Source organism: Haliotis cracherodii, unplaced genomic scaffold (assembly GCF_022045235.1).
Source record: "Haliotis cracherodii isolate W230 unplaced genomic scaffold, xgHalCrac1.p SCAF_16, whole genome shotgun sequence".
Classification (NCBI taxonomy): Eukaryota; Metazoa; Mollusca; class Gastropoda; order Lepetellida; family Haliotidae; genus Haliotis; species Haliotis cracherodii.
This window is the reverse complement of record NW_027266271.1, coordinates 30078802-30100091: the sequence shown is the minus strand read 5'-3', so window position 1 is coordinate 30100091 and position 21290 is coordinate 30078802. Positions and strand designations below refer to the sequence as shown.

Sequence of the window (21290 nt, the reverse complement as noted above, 5' to 3'; positions counted from 1 at the left end):
TTTCACTTACTTTTATCGTAACCTTTTGCAAATTAACACAATTTGTCATACAAATATGTCATAAATCATGTATAAAAACAACCGAAAACATGGAAAATGTACTTTCAAGTAGCTATTGAATCGCTGAAATGTGAAGCGAAAGTGTCCAAAACTAAAATTGAAATGTCCAAAACAAAAACGAAAAGGTCAAAAACTAAAACGAAAAGGTCAAATATTAATATGTAACAAATAACATAAATCAGATATACTACTACATAAATAGTTTTTTTCATTATTAAAAATAGAGACCGCCACCGTGATCTAATGGTAGATCTTCCACCCGGAGAGCGGAAGGTCCGGGGTTCGATCCCCGGCCGCGTCATACCAAAAGACTTTAAAGGATGGTACTTGTTGTTACCCTGTCTGGTCCTCGGCATTGAGGGGCTAAGTATGCTCGGAGTCAGTATGCTGTGTCTGAGTGGGGTATTCATGTTAAACTGCGGCATGGTATCTCAGTGTGCTAGCACTATAAATCGGCATCAGTCGGGACTAGTACAAGCAGCCACACACACACACACAAACACACACACACACACACATACACATACACTTGCATGCACGTCGCTATATAAGTGTAATAATCTTGGACGCGACGTTAAACCCCATTTCACCTCACCATTAAGAATAGAGGTGCCGTTTTCGCCCGACACATAGTGGCCGTTTTCGCCAAATTCGGTGCCGTTTTCGCCAGAGAAATCGGTGACGTTTTGCTGAGGTGCCGTTTTAGCCTGCACCCCTTTTTGTCGATTTCCACCGCTGAACGAAAATAGGACAACTACTGTCAACTTTGTCAAAAATATATCTCACAAATGTCACGCAAATAAACAAACTACTGAATACAGTATTTTAAGCACTGATTAAGCTAGGGTTTCTGCTAGAAACATAAGAATCAGAATGTCTTGCTTCTTCTTGTAATAAAACAGTAGATCGAAATGTGTATCATTTACAAGTGGTAATTGCCCCCGGTAAGTTTTGGCCACCCGAACGGCTTCGTTTATATTTGTATGAAGCATGACATAACAAAATATATGTACAATTGCATGGAATCACAGTAAAATTACCAAATTGGCTAACTGCAAGTGAACTAGGCGAATAAGTTCATGAAGGCAAACTTGGACAGGCTGTGTTGGTTCAAAGTCAAACTTTTTGTGATACATAGTCACTTTAACTCTCTTATCGCTGAAAGAATCACCGAAGGTAGTATAGTCAGGAGGATTTGCAAAAGTGGCAGTAACCTCTGTCTACTTTAGCGAATCCCATCGCAACACAGAAATAAAAGTAGCAAAGAGTTCCTCCCCTTCCAGGTTTTCAACGCATGCATATACAGCCTGTCATTTATATATAAAAACGCGGTTTTCATATTTTTTTATAGTAAAATAGAGACGACCTTTTCAAAACACGTTTTAATTGTGAAACGTGATCCTTTTTTTCAGGAACCGGAATACAATGACAGATGGACGGCGGATAGCTCAGGAATTAAAAACATGAATTAATTTATTCCACGATAGGGAATTTGCATGCAGCGGCAGATGTGAAACACAACAATACCATATTCGACGCAATAACCGCGCCGCTCTAATAAGCGCCGACCGCGATATTTACTAATATATTGGCTAGTGAACAATCCCAATTAGCACCCCTTCCGATTGATTAATGTACACAGGACTTATTTATTTGTGTATAATACGTATATGTTATATGCTTTCTTCATTATGGGAAATTAAATTATAGAAAAATATATCTGTCGTATATAAACATTTCAGGCTGTCAGCATAAACCACGAAATTTACGATTTTTCAACTTTGTTGTTTTTTCACAAAAATAATATTCTAATAAGAGCCCCCTTTTTCTAACTTTGAGAGCGCTATATGCGCTTATTATGTCGAATACGCTAAGGATGCCGTACGTGTTGGTCCTGTCTATGTTCTATAGTGCCGATCAGCCTATGGTGTTGAATGAAGACTGTGAAACATAATGGCATGGCTATGTGAACAGTAATTACACAAATCTGTGTTTGAAGATTTTAAGCGACTGAATTGATCTCAAAAACATTATTGATGTTTGTATCTAATCAACACTTCGTCAATAAAAAAACAACAGAAAAATCTGAAAGTTTTTTTTTTAACCTGACATAATTTGTACTTCAGCAAATCAACCATCTGTCTACCAGAGCACCTTATCAAAGCATCACATGTATTGTCAAAAAAGAAATGTTAATCGTGTAAAAACTGGAACGATACGGTCTGGTGCACATTCATATAATATTTGCCGTACAGAAAATAGTTTATTTGAAGTTTGCCTGACGCAAGGTTGGTCAAGGTTGTGCGGTGCAAAAGTAAGGCCCGGAAAGCGTTGTTACTACGAGATCAACAAGCCTTGCGTATCTTGGATTTGTCGACAACACAAGCAACTTCTGTAAGTGCATGATCATTTATATACATGTTTTTTTCTACCTATGCTATGTGCGATATGCGGCTGTCATTAATGATCCGGAAAAAAATTGAACTGTGTCCCCATCCCGGGGAACATGTATAATTCAAGGCACATTGAGAATGTGGATTTAGGCATAGGCCTGGTCCATAATACCACATTCACCTGTGACTTCATGTGCCGATATGACATTTATCATTTATGAAGTGTAGAATTTAATGTAAGAATGGAAATGTTGATCCCTAAAATTGAAATAAGTGGATCTGGTTCACTGGATCTACGTTTTGGTTATTGATTATTGATTTGATGTCCTGATGTAGGTCAAATCAATATTTACAGTGGGCAAGCCAAAGCCTACACAATATGTTACTGAATTCAATTATTTAGATAGAGATAGTTGATAAGTAGATAGTGTTAGATAAACATAACACAAAAACAATAAGTATTAAAATGAACTTCACTTTGGATACTTGAAGTTCAGATTATCTCTTTTTATGAATTACATTTTAATGTTTTACATTATTGATATCAAATAAGGACTGTCAGCAAGTCAACGAAAAGAAAATTAAATTGGAACAGAAGTGTCATCTTGGTCATGATACTGTATTACTTGCAGACACCTTGAAGACAATATAGTCAAGTTCTTTTAGTTCAATTTAGGGGCGGTCGGGTAGCCTAGAGATTAAAGCGTTCGCTCGTCACCCCGAAGACCCGGGTTCTATTCCCAACATGGGTACAATGTGTGAAGCCCATTTGTGGTGTCCCCTGCCGTGAAATTGCTGGAATATTGCTAAAAGCAGCATAAAACCATACTCACTCACTAGTTCAATTTATGTTTTAAAACACCAGTAGATGAAAGAATTTTCCTGATATATGTAAAGAAACTATAGAGTGGGGGAGGCAGTACCTAGACACATAACAATCTTCGCAATACAACACACAAACTTATTGTCAGATTTGAACGGCAAAAAATTGATGATACAAAGGGAGACAACTGCTGGTGGTTTCAGAATTGACCAACAGTCACAGAACATCTTGCTCAGCCTGAACCTTGTGCTGTTAGCTTGACGGCAACTTAGGTAGTACCCGGACAGCAGAGAGGCTGAAGTTGATCACTTCGTATGTTGCTTTTTAAATAAAAATATGCAATGGAATTAGAATGGAATGGCGACATTGAGCCTCCACCTCATTATTAACAGGTCGTATCATACATGGCTTCTTATTTTTCAGACGCTTGGTTTAACATAGCTGATTCATCGATCGAACGTATGTGGTAAAACAGTAAATATGAACGATTTCTAAAATGTATGATCAAATGTCACCCACAGTAAGCTGTTAATCATTATCTACACTGATAACGTAGAATTAGCACCCCACATTATGATGGTATTCAGTACGTTTTTCAATGACTTGCCTCTTGGCCAAAACATAAAAACAATATAGTCCTGCTCAAGACAACCGCCTCTAGTTTGGGCATCATGAGTCACCCTTATGATGTTGTTGTCCTAAATATTGAGCTAAAAGCCTCAGCAATATCTCAGGCTACTCGTCTATGTGATGGTGTTCACACCTCTGTAGACTAACATTTAGTCTCTGAAATCTTATATCACACAATATCCTTCTTGACTCTAAAAATAATAAAAAATTCCCTATGCTGATTTCAGAGCTAGCTTGAACTGGCTAAACTTGCTTTTGTATGGATTTCCAGATTATTTTTTTTTCATAAAATAAATATATTCCACGGTCATGGTGCAGGACTAACACCTCTGCTTCTACATGATATCTCTGTGTATCCACTACTTCTGGCATCATGATTTTACATTGCATTCCCTCACACCTGTTGTCGGGTTCAAGAACCACCATCAAGGACATGAATGTAAGTGGTATAAAGTGAAAAATGGGAAAAAATATCTATCGAAAGAAAGAAAATATGCAAGTATTTATATTTACAATAATGAGTAGTGTTTCAGCTATATCTCACACACAACATACATATGCTACAATATAATCATGTTAGGGAATTTGGGGGGCACGGGTGGCCCAGTCATCTGAGGTGCCGTGATTCGCTGTGCAGAGTTGCATCCCTTGGGCACACCAGAAACCTATGATTGTGGGTTCAAATCCTGGTTCGCCCTGATTATGTTTCTAGGTTTGTCAGCACCATACCAGTGCTCGTAGGTTTCACCGAAGTGGTAAACGTCTGAGACCTGCATCACTTCGGGCTTTCCTCCCACATTAAGCTGACAAGCTGCAAATATAACTGGAATACTGTTAAGAGCAGCATTAAATCCAACTCCCTCACTCACAGTTAGGTAATTTATATCAATGTCCTAAATGTTGTAAAATATATTAGTAGATCGAAATAAATGGAATGGGTTCTATAGATATTTAAAAATCTGTAAAATAATATGCAATAATAGATAATGACACTCAGACTATTAGGACTATTTAGGAATAGGTTGAATGTAGACATCTAAATATAATTACCTAATGATATAAACAGATTCCATCTTATTTTTTATTAATTGCATTAAGTTGTATTGATTTATATATCACTCTGTACACCAAAAATAAAGTATAATATGTTCAAATTGAAAGAACTTTAATTGATTAATTTAAAAAACAAACATGTTCAAGTAGTCGAGGTAGTACCCGGACATCGCTTAAACAGTGCTATTTATTGAATTTTCAAGTCATCCTCTTTCATGGAATGTCATTACATTTACTTAAAGTCCTATGATACACCAAGGTTAATTTAAAAGGAGTCGTTTGGGAAACACTAATATAAGACCAAAAACAGCTTTGCTTAGCGAAAAAGTATGAAAACATAGGGGCATGGCAGTCATGTTTGATAAGTGATCATGGACGGTTTATATAGAGAGTTATCTCTAGCAGACATACTTTAAATGACCTATGGGGAAAACGGATTATACTTGCCTGTTTAGTTTGGGTATCAGCAGTTTGCCTAATTAGCTATAAATAAATGTTTGGTGAGTGTCTGGCTACTTTCTCTGTCAGAGTACTGCTGCCACCGCTCTAAATGTTGTTTGACATGCTACTTGAAGGCGAGTCTAATTTGCTGCTTGGAATGATCACTTCAGTTGATCCTAATCTTGTATGAATTATCAGAGCATAGCAATCTATATATCTGTTCATAAATGTCTATGCATCGCTACATATTGTTTGTAGTTTCCAAGGTTTCATGCTTCAGTTGTCAGAGAGAAAGACATGACAGTAGAGACAGAATGCATGGATTGCTATAGTGAGTTAAGTCAAGATTCTGAAACAGATATATGCTGAGTAAGGGGAATATTTAGGAAGTAAGTTCCCCCAAATATGTGTGTTCATCATCATGTTTTTCAGACATGCTATATTGTCAGCCGGCTGTGTTTATCACGAGTACTCCCACTATAACGAGGGTTGTAGTGGCTCACAGGCATTGTTAATAATCTGCAGTGCCGTTTCATACATGCATGACAACACACAAATACTTTCTAAGTTTATCTTCAAGTTACCAGTAAAAGTACCTTTTCAGTCTAATCACAGTGTCAGTTAGTAGTGGCTAGATTAGGTAGATTTGTGTAAAGTTGATATATGCAATTTTGATAGCCCTGTGATTCGTAGTTATTAAATGAAGCCTAGAAAAGCATTTTCTTAGCATTTCGCTACTGCTACTAAAAAACCAGTGGACATCCCATTACAGGTCACGTCAGATTGAGAACGACATTTCACAAACTTCTCGAGCTTTTCTGCACTAGTTTCAAACTGGTGACTTCCGTTCCTTTGAAAAATATCAAAACAAATTTGAAAACTGAACAAAGGAGACTTCTGGAATGTGTCCTAGATGGCGTAGGTTGTATGACAGTTCTTCCCACAGCCTATGGAAAGTCTCTTCTGTTTCAAATGTCTATATCATTGAAGTGAAAGGTAGACGATGATTTTGATGGAATCGGTTGCACAGCCTGTAACTGTTGTTTGGAATGTGTTAACCTTTTTTTGAGGTTGCATGATTAGAAAACATATTCCGTGGAATGTGTCCTAGATGGCCTAGGTTGTATGACAGTTCTTCCCACAGACTATGGAAAGTCTCTTCTGTTTCAAATGTCTATATCATTGAAGTGAAAGGTAGACGATGATTTTGATGGAATCGGTTGCACAGCCTGTAACTGTTGTTTGGAATGTGTTAACCTTTTTGAGTTTGCATGATTTAAAAAACACATTCCGTCTCTCCCTTTCCCGAGTTGGTAAGTGAGGCTCTGATTGGTTGGATGAAAGGCTGTTCTGATGTAACCTGTAATGGGATGTCCTCTACCTTTGTAGTTGCGAGAACTAAGATCTGATTTTAATACAGGAACCAATAAAAACATTTCGACCAAGACTGTAAACATGGTAAAAGGCTTCAGCTTATGGGACATCTTTAATGATGAAGGCCAGGGACTTATCATTACCATCTCAGAGGCAGATGTTCGGTCCAATGTCTGCAGTAGTTGTCAGTGTAAATTCACAAATAGGAATTAAAGGTTCCTGTTCCAAATGAATGTAGTTGCAACTAGGGCTGTTACAATTCTCTCGCGTATTCGGTGAATCAAAGCGGTATCCCTTCATGAACTGAATTTGTTCTTCACAGTCACTAGAATCGAATGTTTACCATTTTATAGAGTGTTTTTCACTTCAACAAATACTGAGGTAGTTAACAGACCCCATCCCATCTAATGATAATTTTATTGGAATCTATTTGTTGTAGGGCTGGGACAAGTCCAAATTTTCTACCTGGGTACCCACCAACCTATTACCCAAACCTAGCCGGGTACTAGATAGGTACAAAATGTCCGATTGGGAATAGTTTGACGGTAGCCCAGGACAAAATGTATTTAGCTACACGTATTAAACGATCTGGTCATGCATACACTGAAGTAGACTGAAGTTTTTTCTTTATTCAAACATATAAAAGTCAGAAGGAATGGGTCTTTACTCAGAAAGAAATGCAAATATTAGTGACTCGAATTTTAACTACAGAATTCTAGATAATTTTTGTTATAATAAACAATGTATCACATGACTAACCACGGGTCCAGATAGTCCTGCGAGTACCCAGGTCCTTCTCAGAACCCACCCAACCCAAATACCAGAGTTACCCATCCCAATTCTAATTTGTTGTAACCAAATCACGAAAGATGTTACTGTAGAGCAATTAGAGCATACACTCGCTGATGTCACATCTCCTTATGAGGAACTATTTTATTTCACCATACAGAGGTTAGAACATAATGCTAACCTGGAGTCTAGTACAAATTTCCTAATTTCCCATTGTTTTAACATTACAAGGGAGTTTTATCTTTGCTTTGGGCTAGTAAAGCTTACAACTGGTTGTTGAATGGCTGTCAGTGTAAACATGAAGTCACACATACTAATAGTGATAGAAGATCATTTTGGGTATGAAATCATAGTGTAAGTTTGTTTGTTGTTTAACGCCACACTCAGCAATATTCTAGCTATATGACGGCGGTCTGGAAATCAATCAATCCTTAATTAATGATAGGTTGGATAAGGTTTGGCTTGGATAAACTACTAATATGTTGAGGTTTTTCTGCAGGTATCATCATTAACTTGAGACAAGAGACTATCGTGAGTCTCTACACTGCTGCATTTTACAGGTAAAATGTGACCAAACCTCAAATCACTCAAATGAAGATTGCAAGGCCCTCTCCTATAAAAGCAATTTTGTAATATTGTGTTGAAACCAGTTTTACTGCATGCATGCACGTATCATCTGATCTGATGCATAAGGACCTCTCTCTGAAGTAGGACAACGTCTGCATAAGTGGTTATTCACAGGATCCAGGCTCTGGTGTCTGATCTGATCATGTCACATGGTAGATTTTTGTGATATTATAATACAAAAGACCTATTATGATGCCCAGATGTATTATTTGTCAGCGATTCTTTTAATATTCATGAGAAACCTACACCTTGTATATATATTGTTGTATATATTATTCAGTTTGTGTTTGATCTGTGATTTAACAGCGGGTTTTTATGATAATACAACAGATCAAAATATGCACAGATGTTTCTCAGTGGTGTTCATGTCCTTTGGTATGACCAAAAAATTAGAGCATGTTACTATCTGAAACTGGCTCCGTCCGTCCGTCCGTCTGTCCGTCACATTTCGTTTCCGGAACATAACTCATAAACCGTTGAATATTTTTTCATCAAACTTTGCAGGTCTGTCAGGTACATGCTGAACTGGTGCCTTTTGCTATCTAGAAATTTTTAGAAATTTTTATTTTTTTACATTTCCATGGCAACAAGATGGACTTAGGTTCTGTGAGGGTAGGGTTCGTTTCCGGAGCATAACTCATAAACAGTTCAATATTTTTTCATCAAACTTTGCAGATCTGTCAGGTACAAGCTTAACTGGTGCCTCTTGCTATTGAGAAATTTTAGAAATTTTTATTCTTTACGTTTCCATGTCAACAAGATGGACTTAGGTTCTCTGAGGGTAGGGTTCGTTTCCGGAGAATAACTCATAAACTGTTCAATATTTTTTCATCAAACTTTGCAGGTCTGTCAGGTACATGCTGAACTGGTGCCTTTTGGTATTGAGAAATTTTAGAAATTTTTATTCTTTATGTTTCCATGTCAACAAGATGGACTTAGGTTCTGTGAGGGTAGGGTTCGTTTCCGGAGCATAACTCATAAACAGTTCAATATTTTTTCATCAAACTTTGCAGGTCTGTCAGGTACATGCTGAACTGGTGCCTTTTGGTATTGAGAAATTTTAGAAATTTTAATTTTTTACGTTTCCATGGCAACAAGATGGACTTAGGTTCTGTGAGGGTAGGGTTCGTTTCCGGAGCATAACTCATAAACCGTTCAATATTTTTTCATCAAACTTTGCAGGTCTGTCAGGTACATGCTGAACTGGTGCCTTTTGGTATTGAGAAATTTTAGAAATTTTAATTTTTTACGTTTCCATGGCAACAAGATGGACTTAGGTTCTGTGAGGGTAGGGTTCGTTTCCGGATCATAACTCATAAACCGTTCAATATTTTTTCATCAAACTTTGCAGGTCTGTCAGGTACATGCTGAACTGGTGCCTTTTGCTATTTAGATTTTAGAAATATTTATTTTTTACGTTTCCATGGCAACAAGATGGACTTTGGTTCCAAACTCATCTTTTTTTTACAATTTCCATGACAAGTTCCACCTCGATTAAAACAGGTTAGGGTTTGTTTAGATTTAATTATGTCATAAATTCTGCAACAAGGGCGGGGGATATAGCCACGTTAGTGGCAAATTCTTTTAAATCTTAACATGTATTTATATTATAGTCTGGAAGGTAATTTAAGGTACCCACATTTACTACAATATCTGAAAAACTATTGGACCTACTCCAGTCAAAGTTGGTATGAGATTATTAAATGGTCATACACAACTGGATATTACATTTGAAGACAATTGGTGCATGAATAAAAAATCTGTCCATTTAGCTATCACTATATTTCATCAACAACCAGACCTGTTCGTCACGGGTGGAACGAGCATTCATTGTCACAGCCATCTGCATAATGCTACCCCTGCGTCACAGGGCCATATGACACAGTTGAACCAATCAACTTAATTCGAAAGGGTGCACGGGAATCATGCACGCATGAATACGGTGATAGTGTAGGGCGTCTCAACGTGCGTGGTTCCCGTGCACCCGTCGATTTTTCTATTCTTGCACACTTACATAGGGGCGGTGGGGGGGTTGGGGGTTGGTGGGGACGTCGGATAGCCTAGTGGTTAAAGCATTCACTCGTCACGCCGAAGACCCGGGTTCGATGCCCGACATTGGTACAATGTGTGAAGCCCATTGCTGGTGTCCTCTGTCGTGATATTGCTGGAATATTGCTAAAAGCGGCGTAAAACCATACTCACTCACTCACTCACTCATTCAATCTATAATGGAAATCTCCATCTGTAAATAGCATGTGCAGTTGTATGACATCATCAAGGCATCAGTAAAAGGCTTGTGAAGTCAAGTGAAGCGGGCCATATGCCATTAGCCTTGGGTCCCCCTTGTTCATTCCTTGGACCCCTAAAGTACACTGAGAGTGACAAACAGGATCGGGTAGTCTGGCTCGCCAACTTGGTCGATGCATGTCATTATATTCCCACTGCATAAATCAATGCTTTTTATCAACATAGAAAAGTAGATGTCTTTTTTGAATTTTTTTTTATAATTCTTTTAGAGTTGTTTCCAAAGGTTAATTGATGGTTTTTTTTAGATGATCAACAGATATATACTGACAGCAGAGTTGGCAATGTTGGAAATAGTTGGATTATTTCTTTTAATATCAATTTTAGTAGGGGATTTATGCTGAAAATAATATATTTTAATATACATTGTATTCCATTTTTTTCTAGTTGGCGGCTCGTATTACTGATAGATCAACAGAGCTCCAGATACACTGCATGTTTGTGTAAGATATATTACCATGGGTATTACCATAACCCATTTAATTTGGAGTTGCCTGTCTACAAACATGCATGGAAATCTTTAAAAAACAATTGTATAAGAACACTGTGCATAATTACCCAATGTAGTCTTTTCAGCTTACATAGCTGAGTATGTTTACCAATCTTTATTGTCCCCCGCCATGAAGTTGGAGGGTGTATAGTTATAGGTGCTGCCCATCCTTCCTTCTGTGTGTAGTCCATTTGTCTGTCCAACACGTTTTGTTTCTGGAGCATAACTCGGAAACCTTTCAATATTTTATGGTGATGCAGTGTTCATTTCTACTTCTAGATCATATACCCATAATTTTTTCAATAAATTTTTCATGAAACTTTACACCAATATAACTCAGAACTGAAATTGTCGTGCTATTTTTGGAATTTCTACAAAGGGTTGTCTGAAAACACTAACTATAATTACCTAATTGATACAATACCAGTCAACAAAGGAACTTGTATAAGGTATATAGTGAATTATTGTGAAAGAACCCCAGAAACTGCTGTTTACAAGTTGCACCCGAACCAGCCTACGTCCTCCGCAGTGGGTGTCGGTAACTCCAGTCCACTAGTCAGGTCATGACATGATTAGTGCTGTAGTCTCAATACACTTCAGGATAACCCCTGCTCACTACTCATCATAAATACAGAACGTCATTTCCGAGCATTTCCTATCCTATCCTAAACGAGCATTTCCTATTCCAGGGTTAGAAATTGGCACTAGTCCTACAGTCCTTGCCAAACTGCCCAATGGTAACGGTATCATAAGAACTAGTACTTAGAAAATTGCCATTTTTAAGGGTTTTGCTATATGTTATCATTATAAGGACTAGTGGATGAAAACTGTTAGTTTCTAATGCTGTATTCCAAAGCACTACTGCAGTGAATAATGCAGAAAAGGGCTAGTCGTCTCGCTTGCTGTAAGTGAACAATATTTCACAGTTGTGTACTCATGTGACAGGTGTCATGCTATTTGAAGTTACCCGAAACATCATCTTAAGCAGAATATTTGGAGTAGAAATACCCAGTAGACTGGACCCAGCAGCGTTAGACATTGGCACTAGTCCTACAGTCCTTACCAAACTGTCCAAAAGTTCAGGTATCATAAGGACTGGTAGAAATTTGCCACTTTTAAGGGCGGTCGGGTAGCCTAGTGGTTAAAGCGTCGCGTCACAATGTTTGAAGCCCATTTCTGGTGTCCACCATCGTGATATTGCTGGAATGTTGCTAAAAGCGGTGTAAAACCATACTCACTCACTCATTGCAACTTTTAAGGGTTTTGGTATATGTTAATATTATAAGGACTAGTGGACTAACAATGTTAGTTTCTACCGCTGCCCAAGGGAGTAAGAATATTTTGAATACACAAAGACCAAGGCCCATAGCCTTCTATTTCTGCTTTCATAACAATTCACATGACACTGACTATCAAGGCAAAGTGTTCAGTACGTCCGCACACTAAAGTGAATACCAACTATGCCAACATGCACCATTTATTTCAGTCTTTGTGATCATATGATCGTGATGAAGTTAAGTGGGATGTGCATCAGCTTGACACACATGTGTTACCACGGTTACAGATGGAGATGATGTTCATGATGCAGATCAATACTCTTGCAATTAATGTTAAATTTGATGATTGTGCACATACATACATACATGCATACATACATACATATATATGTGTGTGAAAGTTAGGTTTACCATGCTGAGAAACCCTATAGGGTTGGCGTATTAGCACAAAGGTCATACAGCAATATGTGATACACATTTCAATTTGATTGGGGCCAAAAAACATCTTTGTTATATTGTATATAGAGGTTATCACGCGAGTGTGTTTGGGAAGAAGCGTGATAACCTGTTTATCATATAATGTTATTCTTTAATTCTGTGCTTGAAAATCGTTTTCCCTCTCTCACAAACATTACCGAAACATTGCGAGTTTTCCTGGAATTCGCGCATTTATATTTATTATGTCACAGGGTAAGTGATGTGTCAGTCGGACCGTGACATTTTGCCAATATAGTTCCAACTGAAATCTGTTTCTTATACAGTGGCGAAGCAACATATACGCAAAACATCAATTGTTTTTACTTGCCTTTCGTGGCAATCCATCGGTCTGTCCGCTAGAGTAACTGCCCTTTGTCAAAGGGAAGCTACTCTAACCCTAGTCTATGAGACGTCACGGCAATGTTCAGACGTTGTTGACAGGCGGCCTGTCCTGTCATAACGTTAAGAAGTGCAGTCAGATGTACTCACAGCGACAAAATGAAACAAGGTAACAATTCAAACAAATCCAACTATTTTAATTTGTGGAGTAGGTTTCAAGCCGCAGGGGTCTACAAGCACAGATATGGCTACTGATCCCGCTTGGCTTGGCCTCGTGCCATCGCAAAATTGTTTCGAAATTTATATCAAGTTGCCAAAACTTATAAAATGCCTACGTCACAGTTAGACACTGATTTTCAGTATATTAGACTGTTCTTTTGATAATGATAGCAATTTTCCCTGTAGTTTATCCAGATTCCCAATGGTTAATTCTGACTCGATTGCCGAATGACAAGGGTGATGCCATGTTTGTTTATAAGCACTGAAAGTAGTCCCTACTTGACCTTTGATATTTGCATCTCTATCCGCATATGACCCCAACGGATATCGTTTTTATCCGTTGGCTTTATCCTGCCGAGAAACCTACCCATTATATGATAAACATATATATGTACTGTTCAAGTGAAACACTTTATGACTAATGGCATGGTTTAACCCTTAAATGATAATGTGGAACAAATGACAGTTCTAAACTGGGCGCTGCTTCACTCACTAATCCAGACTTCAGATTGCGAGATCGGTTAAGAGGTAGGGATAACGAGACGACCTATACCATGATTCCATCATCCGTATGGGATGTTAATGTACACATTGGAAGCTTGTGCTGTTTACATAGGAACCCAATTCATCCAAATGTCTCAAGATAGTAGATATAATTTATATACCGTATTCGATGTAATAAGCGCCCCGCTCTAATAAGCGCCCATGGCGATATTTGTTAATTTATTGGCAAGTGAACAATCCCAATTACCACCCCTTCCAATTGATCAATGTACACAAGACTTATCTATTCGTGTATAATACGCACTCGTGTGTTATATGCACCCTGAATTATGGGCAATTAAATTCTATTAAATATATCTCTTGTATATAAACTGTTCAGGCTGTCAGCATAATCCACGAAATTTATCTTTCAACTCTGTTTTTTTCCACCAAAATAATATTCTATTAAGAGACCCCTATTTCTAATTTTGAGAGCGCCCTAGGCGCTTATTACATCGAATACGGTAATTATATATTCTTCTGTGACTATCAATACACATGGGGCATATTTGTGATACGTATGTTGCTGATGTCCGTATTGCAATATATAGGTATAACCATGATAAAGTATATATTCCATATCTAATAGGAAGCAAGTTTTTTCTCTACAAATCCAAATTCCAAGACATTGATTGCTAAAACTATTTCCTGTTTATCAGAACTTTGTCATCTCACAAGGTATTGTAATGAAAAGGTGGCACTGAAATGTCTAGTAGGTCGCATCACCAAGTTCTATAATACATATCAGAAGACCAAAAATAGTTTGTAAGTCAGCTCACACTCATTCTACTGAATTCTAGGGCTGCAATACCAAGTAGCAAATATTCCCATCATCACATGTTGAATTTGAATGTTTTTCTCATAAATATGTGGAACATTATTCAATTCAAGCTTTCGCATATTTGGCTGTGAGTTATATGTGTAGTGGAATCCAACATACTGCATATCAAGACGACACCAGGGCTGGTAGCTGAATATCACAAGTCATACCTTTATGTGAGAGGTGATACATGTCCCATGTACAACACACAGGTTGTAGGTTGGTTTGTTTGTTGTTTAATGTTGTACTCAGCAATTTTCCATCTACATGTATAAGACAGTGGTCTGTAAATAATCGAGTATGGACCAGACAGTCCAGTGATTGACATCATTAGCATCGATCCACGCAATTGTGATACGATGACATGCGTCAACCAAGCCTGCCTACTCGATCCCAATAGTTGCCTCTTACGACAAGCCCAACACACAGGTCACAAATCAGGTGAAATCATGTAGTGTTGGTCGTGGATAGTAGTTGGATGGCAGACTGCTGACTGCAGCTTGACTCTGAGACCTTACGGGACTCATCATCATCATCATCATCAAATCTACAGTTAGGTAACCTAAAATTTCAAAAGTCCGTAGGTTTATCTCCTAATTTCAACTGAAGTGCTCTTTGGCAGGCAAATTAGAAAAAAAATGTTATTTTGTTCAAAACTGATTTTTTAGAAGAATTTTCTTTAATTCAGAGGTATTATGACATTGTTGTTCAATGAAATACAGCAAAAATTAATCATTAAAGCCTCTTCCGCTTTATTGGTCCTACTATTCAATACACATGCCATCACATTAGTTACAACTACATGAACATTACATTTAATTAAGAATTGACCTTCACTTTGTGTGAGTTCATTGGAGTATGAACCTGCATAGAGTGAGGGTCAAACTGTATGAACGTCAGAGCTTGCGATGATGAACTCCAATGAACTCACACAAAGTGAAAGTCAATTCTTATAATTTTTTATCACAATTTCTTTCCTCAAAGGACGTAGGCCAAGATCTAAACACAATTTTATTTAGTATGTGTGACCTCATGTTTACACTGACAGCCAAACAACAACCAGCTATATCGCGGAATAAAGTAGATCCCCCAAAAGAGAGGTGACATGAGCGTATGGATGCAGAACTTGCTCTTCAGAAACATCTTACGCAACACATGTGTTCATATAATATCCCCATTAGATGAAAAAGGTCTGTTATGAACTACCTCAGTAAGTCAGTCACAATGACAGCGCGTCGTAATACATAAATTACATCAAGTACAAGACGTCAAAATGGCCGACAAGATAAAGGATAGGATTTCCGAAGTTGTTAATGAACCTGTGGCGGTTACATGTGTTAGTCATAATTGATCAACTGACCGATTATTGAAAGGTGATTAAAGATGCGTCAAACAGACACCAAGGTAAATTCGTAGATTGCTGGAGACTGTCACTGTCAGCCTAGACACAGATCGAGTCGATACTGACGATAGTTTGGATGTGCATTTTTTCGTTTGTTCATTAGGATGGGCCGTAGCGAGGAAATTCGTGACCAATCATGCAGTCAAGCTCTCTTACGTTTCTCAATGTATACTGAATTGCTGAGACCAAGATAAAAGGTTCTAAATGATCAGAAATAATGCTAATGTATGCTTTCGTGCAAGGGAATTCCCAGGGGTTTCCCCAGGAACGTGGAAGTAGTCCGTCAGTGTTTACGTCATTTCAAGAACACGATCTCTTGAAAAACGTATGAACGTCAAATTGTGTCGTTCATACACTTATGAACGTCATCTTCGCGGTCATGTGACCGATCTCTCTTCCAATGGAAAAGCCGTATATCGTGTAACGCCAGCCTCTCAACAGGTGTAAATTAATCTGTGTAGGTATTGGTGATGTCAGCTGTCCCAGATGCTCCCAGCAACATGATGGGCTACAACTTCATGCATAATGTATTCATCATACACATGCATTCAGCTCACATTACCCAGTGTGTATTAAAGCCAGCTGCTCATGACAAGAATGCAGAGCGGCAAACTAACTGAGGCATCAGTGTATGCAAGGTCAGGTGGGAAACGGCAGTGGATGGGTTGTTGCTGTTTGACATCTGTATGTCGCTGTTTGACATCTGTATGTTGCTGTTTGACATCTGTATGTCACTGTTTGACATCTGTATGTCACTGTTTGACATCTGTATGTCGCTGTTTGACATCTGTATGTTGCTGTTTGACATCTGTATGTCACTGTTTGACATCTGTATGTTGCTGTTTGACATCTGTGTTACTGTTTGACATCTGTGTTGCTGTTTGACATCTGTATGTTGCTGTTTGACATCTGTATGTTGCTGTTTGACATCTGTATGTTGCTGTTTGACATCTGTATGTTGCTGTTTGACATCTGTATGTCGCTGTTTGACATCTGTATGTTGCTGTTTGACATCTGTATATCACTGTTTGTCATCTGTATTTACGGTTTGACATCTGTTTGTCACTGTTTGACATCTGTTTGTCACTGTTTGACATCTGTATGTTGCTGTTTGACATCTGTATGTCGCTGTTTGACATCTGTATGTCGCTGTTTGACATCTGTATGTTGCTGTTTGACATCTGTATGTCACTGTTTGTCATCTGTATTTACGGTTTGACATCTGTTTGTCACTGTTTGACATCTTTTTGTCACTGTTTGACATCTGTATGTTGCTGTTTGACATCTGTATGTCTTGGGCAGCACTTATGACAAACTGAAGGTTGAACCATCAGCGTTTACAGAAACCTATCATGTGCAGTCTTTCATTTCTTCATGATTTACAGGAATACAGTTGGCTAGCGGTGCACACTATCCAGGTTGTTCTGATTGTGTCAGTGACTACAATCTGCATGACTAAAAAGTTACGGCCCATACATACACACCCTGTGTCCCACTGACCCCACATTGCTCTGACAAGCTGGAGTATGACTGAATGCATTGCAAAGTGATGTTAGTCCGACATGACCAGGTCTAGTTAATCCCAAAGCCCTAGTTTCCAAGTTTTTTTAACCACTATATTAACAGTTGTTCTCTTCTCAACTTGCAGGCTTGTGATGGTTTGACTGAGAGCTAGCTGTTCAACATGCGAGTGCGGCCCCAGACTGTGAAGCGACTGGTTTATGCCGGTGTTGCTGCCGGTGGTGGGGTGTTTGTAGCAACATTCATCTACCCTAGACTCTCTGTAAAGAAGGTAGGTCAGTTTAAAGGGAAACTTTCAGAATTCTTTTCATCTGAGAAAGAATTCAGATATCAAAGTGTACTTGTTACTGTCATCTGGTGGGAATTATCTGAATTACTTGAGTTTATTTCATGAATGAAACATTTAGACCTGCCCAGCGGATTGGTGTATTTTAGCTCACCGGGTCCAAAGTACCGAGGTGAGCTTGTGCCATACCGTGGCATCCGTTGTCCATCCATCGTCTGTACGTCAACAATTTTTTCACACGACTCCTTCGGAACCACTAATTGGAAATTAACAAAATTTGACTGGCAGCATCCCTTGGTGATGTGTATTCAAAATTGTACAAAAGGTGGGGCTGACCCCTCATAGGGCCTGACAGGCGGGGCCATATAGGGTTAATTTTGCTATATTGTTTTAAATGACTTCTTCCCTGGAACTAAGAGATAGATATCAACCATATTTGGTGGGAAACATTCTCCAGGATTCGCCCTGGGGTCCAGTCTTGCCTCTGGAAACTTACATCCTGGATCATAACATGGAAACAGTTCAGATCTTTATGCCACATTTGTATTTAGAGAAGTACACGTTCATGCTGTCAGATTTGCCATCCACCCATTTTAAATGCTGACAGTCAAAATTACGAAATATTTGCAGTACTATATACATGTACAATGCAAATGTATATTTTGTCATGATTGCGTAAATATCCAGGTGAGTGATACAGGCCCTATGGGCCTCTTGTTAAGACTAAGGTCTGGTTTGGTAAGTCCTCATGATGAGGAAACTGCATCACAAATTTAATTACTTCTTAATGTTAAGGAGTTAAAACTGATGATGATCTACATATGCCGTGCAGAGTTATGTCCCTTACCCAACTTGTGCCACAATCCTATGATCTTTGGTTCGAGTGGACACAGATGGCCCAATCGTCCAAGTTGCCACAATTTGTTGTACAGAGTTGCATCCGTCAGACATGTCAGAAACCTGTGATATTCATTCATATCCCAGTGTCTTGGTTTGTTAGCATCATACCCATGCTTCATCAAAGTGGTAAAGACCTGCATCACCTTTATAGCTTACCATCCACATTTTCCTGACATGGAATTAAACAGTTGAGACACTGATGAAAGCAGCATTACAACCTACTCACGGACTGCTTCTGTTTGCTACAGACAGAGCTGGGGCGAGTGTTGGCAGCAGATGTCCAGCAGCAGTACAGCAATGCACCTCTGCCCCTACGGGAGGACATCCACAAGCGACTGGCCACAGAGGAGTTCGATGTCCTGGTGGTGGGAGGTGGTGCCACAGGATGTGGAGTGGCACTGGATGCTGTCAGTCGAGGTAGGCACTGGATGCTGTCAGTCGAGGTAGGCACTGGATGCTGTCAGTCGAGGTAGGCACTGGATGCTGTCAGTCGAGGTAGGCACTAGAAGCTGTCAGTGGAGTTAGGCACCAGAAGCTGTCAGTTGAGTTAGGCACCAGAAGCTGTCAGATGAGTTAGGCACCAGAAGCTGTCAGTTGAGTAAGGCACTGGATGCTGTCAGTTGAGTTAGGCACTAGAAGCTGTCAGTTGAGTAAGGTGCTAGATGCTGTCAGTTGAGTAAGGCACTGGATGCTGTCAGTTGAGTTAGGTGCTAGATGCTGTCAGTCGAGGTAGGCACCAGAAGCTGTCAGTTGAGTAAGGCACTGGATGCTGTCAGTTGAGTTAGGCACTAGAAGCTGTCAGTTGAGTAAGGTGCTAGATGCTGTCAGTTGAGTAAGGCACTGGATGCTGTCAGTTGAGTTAGGTGCTAGATGCTGTCAGTCGAGTTAGGCACTAGATGCTGCCAGTTGAGTTAGGTGCTAGATGCTGTCAGTCGAGGTAGGCACTAGAAGCTGTCAGTTGAGTAAGGCACTGGATGCTGTCAGTTGAGTTAGGTGCTAGATGCTGTCAGTCGAGTTAGGCACTAGATGCTGCCAGTTGAGTTAGGCGCTAGATGCTGTAACTAGAGTTGCCCACTCGACTTGTTGCCAGGTGAAGTGGACACTCTGGAGATGGATGTTAAAGATGGAGAGTGAATGTAAAATGTTTTTTCTGACCTAAAGACTTGTATTGTATTTTCCGGGATGAGAGCCTGTATGTAATGGGATTTATCTGTTGCTTCTGTCACTATAATGGTTGAGATGTATGCTGAGGGATGAGAGGCTTTGTAATGTACTGCTACCAACTCTGTAGCAGTTGTGATGTATGTTCAGGCTTGAAGACATCTCTGGTTGAGAAGTTTGACTACTCAGCCGGAACCAGCAGCAGAAGCACAAAGTTGATCCATGGCGGCGTCCGGTACCTGCAGAAGGCAGTCTTCAACCTTGACTATGAACAGGTACAACACCAGTGGCAGCACAGAGATTACATCATTGTTAATAGTTTATAAACGTTATATTGACATATGATGTTTTAACCAGTCTTTGTAATGTATATATAGGGAGGTGGGTTTGCCTGGTTCGTTAAAGAGTTCGCTCTATATATCAAAGACCCAAGCTAGATTCCATACATTGCTGCAATGCGTGAGGCCATTGCTTGTGTCAGACACCTTGATACTGCTGGAATTATAATAAAGTTATCCCCAACAATATGTGTCACCTTTTGAAAATAATATATTTTACCTTATCCTGACTCATACTATTGCTTATCTCCACTCGTTTCTGAAAGGTAGTTGAAATTTCCTGAACTGAATTCAGGAGAATTGAAAGAAACAACTCACCCGAATGCACCCCTGCGCATGCACACCGGAAACACGTGTCTAAGCCATTATACTTGTCACATTCTCATGTTTGTACCAACCGAGTGGTTGAGGAAAAACTTCCTGACCTTTATAATCCAATTGTAATCTTTTTCATTAAATGATTTGCTCGGTTTACATTCTTCTAATCTTTATTCATCATATCTAACAATTATTTTTTTAATTTGGCTCAATATTTTCTCTCTGTTCGTCCTGCATCCCTCAACACTGGACAACAGACAAGAGGTGTGGTTTCTGCACCCCTTTGGGTGAAGAAGAAATTGCACAGTACCTGTTTGTAGTGCAAAGGAAGAAGATGGACTGTAAGAGGAAGTAATTCAGAGAGAAAGTTCCTCTAGATCTTCCCTGCCCGCAGATGCAACCAGTCAGCCCTACAGTTTCTCCCCTTGGCAGCATAAGCGTTGATGCTCTTATCAAGGGCTCAACTTGGTCGAAGAAGAAATCTTTTGCTGTTTCTTCTGATCCCAAGAAGAGTCTTCAATCCCTGGTGAAGAAGAAGAGTTCTTCTTCTGCCCCATCAAAGTCCTCTCCAAGTAAGAGGGAACATGTCTACACTTATGTGATCACCATGAAGTCGATTGTTGTACCATCCGTAAAGGCATTCACGAAGGGGTCTACGAAGTCTACTTCGAAGACACATAGGATAGCTGCACGCAGCCGACTACC

The 21290-nt window shown here is 39.2% G+C and overlaps 1 protein-coding gene across 6 annotated transcripts in view; it reads left to right on the top strand.

Annotated features, from left to right (window-relative positions):
- Positions 1-2348: 2348 nt before the first annotated feature.
- Positions 2349-21290, top strand: part of LOC139464060 (glycerol-3-phosphate dehydrogenase, mitochondrial-like) — a 50473-nt gene continuing 31531 nt past the window's right edge. For all 6 annotated transcript variants that reach the window (XR_011653090.1, XR_011653091.1, XM_071245600.1 and 3 more), the window contains exons 1-4: positions 2349-2454; positions 17710-17853; positions 19017-19185; positions 20080-20204. Coding sequence is in view for 4 of the 6 variants with exons in the window: in XM_071245600.1 (XP_071101701.1) it covers positions 17746-17853; positions 19017-19185; positions 20080-20204 (402 nt within the window). In the remaining 2 variants the exon portion in view is untranslated. The remainder of the gene's footprint in view (positions 2455-17709; positions 17854-19016; positions 19186-20079; positions 20205-21290) is intronic.